Below are 8,471 nucleotides of genomic sequence, written 5' to 3' on the forward strand. Positions count from 1 at the left end.
CAGAGCGATGAAGAAGAGTTTAAAGCAGGGGTGTCAAACTCATCTTCATTCAAGGGCCACATACAGCCCAATTTGATCTTATGTGGGCCAGATCATTAAAATAAAGGAAGGAAGGAAGGAAGGAAGGAAGGAAGGAAGGAAGGAAGGAAGGAAGGAAGGAAGGAAAGAAGGAAGGAAGGAAGGAAGGAAGGAAGGAAGGAAGGAAGAAAAGATGGAAGGAAGGAAGGAAGGAAGGAAGAAAAGATGGAAGGAAGAAAGGAAGGAAAGACAGAAGGAAGGAAGGAAGGAAGGAAGGAAGGAAGGAAAGAAGGAAGGAAGGAAGGAAGGAAGAAAAGATGGAAGGAAGGAAGGAAGGAAGAGAAGACAGGAAAGAAAGAAAGAAAGAAAGAAAGGAAAGATGGAAGGAAGGAAGGAAAGAAGGAAGGAAAGACAGATGGATGGAAGGAAGGAAGGGAGGAAAGAAGGAAGGAAGGAAGAGAAGACAGGAAAGAAAAACAGAAAGAAAGGAAAGATGGAAGGAAGAAAGGGAGGAAGAGACGACAGGAAGCAAAGTGGGCCTGATTGAACTCCTCGACGGGCCGGTTCTGGCCCGCGGGCCGCATGTTTGACACCCCTGGTTTAAAGAGACAAAATTAAGAAATGTAAATCATTCATCATCAGTGTTTGGAAGGTTGCTATGGAGATGTAATAGATTACTGATTACTAGTTACTCTATTTAAAATGTAATAAGTCATGTAACTATTTCTATTACTTCATCAAAGTAAAGTAACTTATTACATTTGATGACTTTTCTAATTTTCTAACCAATGTTTCCAGCTGTTAGGGTAAATGTTCCCTCCTTCTGTCCTTCCTTCCTTCCTTCCTTCCATCTGTCCTTCGTTCTTTCCTTCCTTCCTTCCTTCCTTCTGTCCTTTCTTCCATCTGTCCTTCGTTCTTTCCTTCCTTCCTTCCTTCCTTCTGTCCTTTCTTCCATCCTTCTTTCCTCCCTTCCTTCCTTCCTTCTTTCCTTCCTTCCATCTGTCCATTCTTCCTTCTTTCCTTCCTTCCATCCTTCTTTCCTTTCTTCCTTCCCTCTGTCCGTCCTTCCTTTCTTCCTTCTTTCCTTCCTTCCATCTATCCGTCCTTCCTTCCTTCCTTTCTTCTTTCCTTCTTTCCTTTCTTCCTTATTTCCTTCCTTTCTTCCTTCTTTCCTTCCTTCCTTCCTTCCATCTGTCCGTCCTTCCTTGCTTCCTTCCTTCCTCCCTTCTTTCCTTCCTTACTTCATTCCTTCCTTTCTTCCTTCCTTCCTTCCTAAGACCTAAGATCATCTGTTAGGGTAAATGTTCCCTCCTTCTGTCCTTCCTTCCTTCCTTCTGTCCTTTGTTCTTTCCTTCCTTCTGTCCTTTCTTCCATTCTTCTTTCCTTCCTTCCATCTGTCTGTCCTTCCTTCTTTCCTTCCTTCCTTCCTTCCATCTGTCCGTCCTTCCTTCCTTTCTTCCTTCTTTCCTTCCTTCCATCTGTCCGTCCTTCCTTGCTTCCTTCCTTCCCTCCTTCTGTCCTTCCTTCCTTCCTTCCTTCCTTCCTAAGACCTAAGATCAGCTGTTACGGTAAGTCCAGCTGTGTTGTCATGGATACTGACATGATTTATAAGAGAGATCATTTCTTATAAAGCAACATTTATCTCTCATTGTAAAATGTATTCATTAGTTCATGTAGATTTTAGAATATAAAATAAAGATATTTGATGAATAAAGTGGTTTTAATTGGTACTGTGACTCCATTTAAGCTCCATGTGTGCTCCAAATAAGCCCATTTACTATTTTCTAAAAATTATTATTTATTATAGTTACTTATTCATTTATTTATTTATATATTATGAATTCTTTATTTTCCAATGGTACCATTAAGATGCTATTTTGGGTAAATATGCTTCTTTCTATTAGACATATGACATATTACGCACATTAGATATTTGACAGCTGAGAAACAGACAGGAAATATGAGGTGAAAAAGAAAGAGAGAGAAGGGTGCAACAAATGTCTCTAGCTGGAATAAATGGGGGACGTATTGGTTGCGTTTCATGCACCTTCCCCCCCGAGGCTACCAGGACACATCCTACTACTTCTGTTAACCCTCCTGTTGTGCTCCCGGGTCAAATTGACCCATCTGTTTTGACTCTTCCTTCCTTCTTTCCTTCCCTCCTTTCCTTCCTTCCTTCCTTCCTTCCCTCCTTTCCTTCCCTCCTTCTTTCCTCCTTTCCTTCCCTCCTTCTTTCCTCCTTTCCTTCCTTCCCCTCTTCCCTCCTTTCCTTCCCTCCTTCCTTCCTCCTTTCCTTACTTCCCTTCTTTCCTCCTTTCCTTACTTCCCTTCTTCCCTCCTTTCCTTCCTTCCTTCCTCCTTTCCTTCCTTCCTTCCTCCCTTCTTCCTTCCTTCCTTCTTTCTTCCTTCCTCCCTCCTTTCCTTCCTTCCTCCCTCCTTTCCTTCCCTTCTTCTTTCCTCCTTTCCTTCCTTCCCTTCTTCCCTTCTTCCTTCCTTTCTTCCTCCTTTCTTCCTTCCTCCATCTCCCTTTCTTCCTTCCCTCCTTCCTCCCTCCCTCCCTCCCTCCCTCCCTCCCTCCTTTCCTTCCTTCTTCCTCCCTTCCTTGACTCGAACACAACAGGAGGGTTAAGTTGCACATGTGAGCTCTTTCCTACAGCCGAGGCTCAGATCTGCCCTCGGGCGTCTCGGCTTCCTGTCTGTCACGGACGGTGTGGACGAGCTGCAGATGAAGCAGCCGCCTGTCCTTTAACGCGGAGCAGATGTTTGATGTTGGTTTTCATTCATTCTCCTTACCGCTTGTCATTCTGTGATCACCGTTTCTTTTGAAAGCTTCCGTCTAATAATGTGTCAGAGGGATATATGAGAGAGACGGGGAGAGAGAGAGAGAGAGAGAGAGAGAGAGAGAGAGAGAGAGAGAGAGAGAGAGAGAGAGAGAGAAGGAGGGAGGGAGGGAGAGAGAGAGAGAGAGACAGAGAGAGAGAGAGAGACAGAGAGAGAGAGAGAGAGCGAGAGCGAGAGTGGGGGTGGGGGGAGTTCGAGGAGGATAACACTGCTTCTTTTAAGATTAAAGGAGGCTTTACAAGTTCCTTTTCCTCTAGCTCTCTGCTCTCTGGCTTGCATGTGTTAAGAGAATTCAAATCTTAATTCTTTTACTTTTTTTTGTGCCGAATCGTGAAGCCTGTAGCTGAGCCGAAACAACCCGGAAAACTCACGATATACTAATAACGATGTTGATGTGACACCTGGCGTACTTATACAAAAACTAATGGAATTGTATGAAAGTAAATAGAAAATATAGTCCTTAATATAAGCAAGTAAAGTACAGGCTGAGCAAAAGCATGGCAAATAACAATGTGTTTAAACTCCAACTAATATTAAACTGACTTTTTTTGTCTTCTACAAAAATAGAGAAATCAAATAGAGAAATTGATGCTTTAAATTGTTTGATTTCATGATGGCACCTGCTTGTTTTACATTATATTGATTAAATCATCACCATTAAATCATCTACTTATGGAGCTGGAGTCTGTATTTCCACACAGCAAATCAAATCTTTGCATGAAGCGATATAATGACGCTCTATCATACGCAGAGCGGGGCGGTCACACTGAGCCTGATTGCATCCTGCTACTCAACACAAGAGACTCACAATAAGACTCTGAATAACAACCTGCCTTTAGCTTTCCTGCTAAAGTCTCCTTTTTTAATCTAACTTTAAAAAATGAACACACGTCTTGTCCTTCACCTTAGGTTGTAAGCCGAGCCCCCGAACAAACCGTAACTTTGGGAAACGTGCTTTGCTAACCGACACGCCCCTCCAGCTGCTGTCAATCAAACACAGACACGCCATTTAAAAGAGAACTTTAACAAGACTAGGTCAAACCCTACTATATGAATGGACCACTAATAAAAGGGTTAGAGTTAGAGTTAGTAAAAATTGGTCTTTTTCTTAGTTTGCTACTTATGTTTGTTAAGTGTCGGAGGCCACAGCGGCACTGAGCGGCATTCTTACAGTTCTTCTGCTGGTACTCGATGGCAGCTTTGAGGTTGAATGCTTCGATCAGGGCGGACTGATGCAGCACCAGGGTGTTGCCCACACTGTGGACGTCAATGCCGTCTGTCGTCATCCCGATGCTCAGCTCTGCCGGACAAACGCAGTTCGTCAACAGGATCATCAACACGAATGGACTGTCACAGTAAACGTGGCTGAAAGTAGACATGGATTGAAAACATCACTGACAAGACACCGGATGTGTTTTTACCTGGATGTTCCCTGATGCCTCGCTCTATGATCTCTCCGATGTATTTGAGGGACTGGTCGTAGTTCTTCAGGTTGTAGTAACACAGGGCGATGTTGTAGGACAGCGCTGAGGGAGAAGAGGGGGCAGAAAACAATGACACCAGCAGACACCACGATGAACTTTAACGCTACTTTTACTTTTGTGACGATAACATTCAAATCATATTGCAGTTTTTTCATGATTCTTAATTTCAACAGACAATTGACCTATGGCTAAGTCCCGCCCTCAAACGTGATGAGCCAATCACAGTGCGTATAGCCATTCCCATACACTCATTGTAATGCATTGCAGAAAGTCAGTTTTCGTTCGGTTTTATGAAGTTTTTCTGAGATTTGAAGTTTAAAAATAGTCAAACTGTGTTCATGGGGTACATGCAACTCTGACACAAGGTATCCTGAGAGGCTCGGCGACGGGGTGGATTTTTGACCCTTTATTAAGCCACATCTCAACAGAGAAAAGTGTCTTCTTTGGATAAAGTTGTGCGGTAGACCAAGGATAACAAGGATGTCTACATCTGTTCTAAGGTTAGTCAACATCGTATTTGAGGCAACATATTGTCTCTTTGCTGGAAAGAAATATAAAGTTATCTTTAACATCTCTAATGTTAGCTTAAGTTAGCCTAACGTTAGTGTTGGAATAATTGTACATAAGTTATCTCATATATTTTATTTTATTATTATTATACTGTATGTTTGAGCTGTTTTTCAGGAAGTTCTATAAGAGCGTACGTGGCGGGAGGCTGATGATTTGGAAAAACTGAAGCTGTCGTTGCGAAACAGGAGCCGTGCTCGACTTCGAGAGAAAGCGGAACCAGCCATACGAAGAGGCTTTTGCGAAAGCAAGATAACATGCACGTGCAAGGATGTTGATATGCTAATATGCAAAGATGTTAGTCTTGATATCGTTGTTGCTATGCGACCCCCATCCTTTAGCGCAACAACGATTATGTAACCAGGAACTTACCAAAGTTTAGAGTTTTTACTTGCAAGGAGAACAGAGAGATATGCCCAGTACACATCTCCTTCCTGTTCTGGAGCATATCCCTCAAACCCTCACTATTTATTAGATTTTGGTAAGTTCCTGGTTACATAATCGTTGTTGCGCTAAAGGATGGGGGTTACATAGCAACAACTATTATGTAACCAGGAACTTACCAAAATCTAATAAATAGTGAGGGTTTGAGGGATATGCTCCAGAACAGGAAGGAGATGTGTACTGGGCATATCTCTCTGTTCTCCTTGCAAGTAAAAACTCTAAACGCTGTGTCTTGTCTCCCTTTGTCTGATATTTGAATGTTTTAGGTTGCCTGAACCTGACAGTTAGCTTCTAGCTGCGTTGTTCATCATGTCACTTTGCTTGCTGGGAGTTCATTGGCCTATTCTAGTTTTTGTACTTTGGTGATCGTACATCATTGTTAGCTGTTGTCCAAAGGGCTCTAGTTAAACTAAAGTTAGCTTCTGGAGCTAGCTTCATTAACTTATCTGTAATAGCCGAGATAACAAAGGTTGGCAAACGTTATGCTGAATGATTCAATGTAAATACCGTAGCATCAAACTAACGGAGGGACACTCTTGGTAAAGATGGTATAAAGGCTGTTATATTTTTCTCATATTCTGAGCCAAAAACCTTAACTTCAGTGGCTCTTTGATGTCAACGATGTTGTCTGAGATGGTGATGGCGACGAGATGCGGTTTATCACGTTTGCACTGGGACCTGAACATTTTGGCTTGTAACTGAAGCTTTTTATCGACCTTCTCAACAATAAAATGATTAATATATCCCTCCAATGCGTAGTTAAGACCCTTTTGGTGACTTCTAGATGATATCTGATCTTTCTGTCTCCAAAAATCATCAGTGGCCCCCTGCGAAATGTCTCCTACTGTGACACCTGTCATAGCGCCTGTCACTGAATGTTGATTGTTTGTCCGAGTGAGTGGAGGGGGGCGGGGCTTAGCCACAAAGTCAGCCTACTATATCACCTGAAAAATATATATATAAGATTAAAGGAACAATGTCTCAGGAGGATTTGGAAAAATGTGTCTATGCATTTATCTTCAATAGATTCAACTACTATAACAGCATCTTTACAGGTCTCCCTAAAAAGTCTATCAGACAGCTGCAGCTTGAGTCCTCATTAAGCCCAAGAAAGTGGACCGTATCACTTTACACTGGCTTCCTGTTTGTGAAAGAATAGACTTTAAATACTGCTGTTGGTTTACAGGGCACTGAATGAGTCAAAGAGCCAAAATTCATTTCTACATTTCTGATCCGCAGCTACGTTATGAACCATGCAGACCTGGAGAAGCAGCGTTCGGTTGTTATTTTCCACATATCTGAACAAACTCTGCAGGTCTGCTCCAACTCTCAGTTCCTTTAAATCACAGCTGAAGACTTTTCTGTTTGTGACTGCTTTTAATTATTTTTTTTAGCCTGGCACCGAGGCCGACAGGAAACAGGGAGAGAGAGAGAGAGAGAGAAGGGGAATGATGTGTAGCAAAGGTTCCTTGCCAGAGTCGAAACGCGCTGCGATTATGTGGCATGCGCTGTAACCAAAATACTTGGTCTACAGTTGAGTTAGAACAAGATGCAACTTGATATATCTTGTTTTGTCACGACTCTTCAGTTTATTGTCATAGAAGACTAAAGAAACCAGAAAAGATTCACATTTAAGAAGCTGGAATCAGAGAATTTAGACATTTTTTCCTCAAAAATGACTCAAAACTTGTTACTGTTAACTAATCGATTGATTGACTACTCATTACAGCTCTGTATTCTGTATTCTGTGTGTATGTGTGTGTGTGTGTGTGTGTGTGTGTGTGTGTGTGTGTGTGTGTGTGTGTGTGTGAATGATTACCTGGCATGTATCCCAGCACCTGCATGGCAGACATGAACCTCTTGCAGGCTTCCTCGTACTTGCCGTCCTGGTAAAGCAAACAGCCCATATTGTAGATGTAGTCCGGGTCGTCCGGGGGCAGCTGCTCCAGCAGTGACTGCAAAAACACACACACACACACACACACACACACACACACACACACACACACACACACACACACACACAGACACACACACACACATACACGGTTTGTATGCACTAGGGTTATTACAGTTAACTAAAACTAAGAATAAAACTTAAACTAGCAGTGGAAAAAAATAAATAAATGACTAAAATAAAAACTACAACTAAATAAAAACTACAATGAACAATGCAAAACTAAATAAAATTAAACTGAACTGCAGATAAAATCAGCTCAATTTTGTACTGTGTCATGTTCAGTTTGACTTCTTGAGATAACAGGCTAGTACCAGTAGGTGGCAGCAGAGCGGATGCCTGCTTGATATGCATTTTACGACTTTCTAGAAAGAAGAAGTTGTTCCAGGCAAAAAACAATACACAGCCAAATATGGGAATATTTAAACTATGACCCTGCAGTAGGTACAAGTGAAAGTGTGGTGATGAGGAGTGATGGGAACATTTGTGGGATAAAATCACCACTAATGTGAAAGTCCAGCTTGGAAGCTCTCACAGAGAAGCAGGAGACAGCAAACTTTACCTCAGTGTCAGCATTATTTCATCCTTTACAGCTTCTACTAATCACAGCTTTGCTCCTAATACCTGAAACACTCAAACTAAATGAAAACTAAACTAAAACTATTAAATCACTTGTTATTGTTAAACTAATTAAAACTGAAATAAAAAACACAACAAACCTAAAAACTAAATAAAAATAAAAAACTAATGAAAATAATTTAAAAACTATAATAATAATAACAACCCTGACACTAACTAACTGATAATGTGTAAGAGCTCGTTACCTTAGCAGCCGAGTAATATTCCTCACAATATTTGATGCAGGCCTGTAGCTTGACCATCTGTGGCAGAGAGAGAGAGAGAGAGAGAGAGGGAGAGGGAGAGAGAGGGAGAGGGAGAGAGAGAGAGGGAGAGAGAGAGGGAGAGAGAGAAAGAGAGAGAGAGGTAGGGAGAGAGAGAGAGAGAGAGAGAGGGAGGAGAGGGAGAGAGAGAAAGAGAGAGAGGAGAGGGAGAGAGAGAGAGGAGAGAGAGAGGGAGGGAGAGAGAGAAGAGAGAGAGAGGGAGAGAGAGAGAGAGGTAGGAGAGGGAGAGAGAGAGAAAGAGAGAGAGAGGGAGGAGAG

At 42.1% G+C, this 8,471-nt stretch overlaps 1 protein-coding gene across 1 annotated transcript in view; it reads right to left on the reverse strand.

The window, feature by feature from the left end:
- The window catches only part of flr (fleer), a 28,784-nt gene that overhangs the window by 17,179 nt on the left and 3,134 nt on the right, over positions 1-8,471 (reverse strand). The window contains exons 4-7 of the mRNA XM_053338148.1: positions 8,136-8,192; positions 7,174-7,309; positions 4,281-4,385; positions 4,031-4,159 (exon numbers count right to left, since the gene is read on the reverse strand). Coding sequence (XP_053194123.1) covers positions 4,031-4,159; positions 4,281-4,385; positions 7,174-7,309; positions 8,136-8,192 — 427 coding nt within the window. The remainder of the gene's footprint in view (positions 1-4,030; positions 4,160-4,280; positions 4,386-7,173; positions 7,310-8,135; positions 8,193-8,471) is intronic.

Source organism: Scomber japonicus, chromosome 18 (genome assembly GCF_027409825.1).
Source record: "Scomber japonicus isolate fScoJap1 chromosome 18, fScoJap1.pri, whole genome shotgun sequence".
Taxonomy (NCBI): Eukaryota; Metazoa; Chordata; class Actinopteri; order Scombriformes; family Scombridae; genus Scomber; species Scomber japonicus.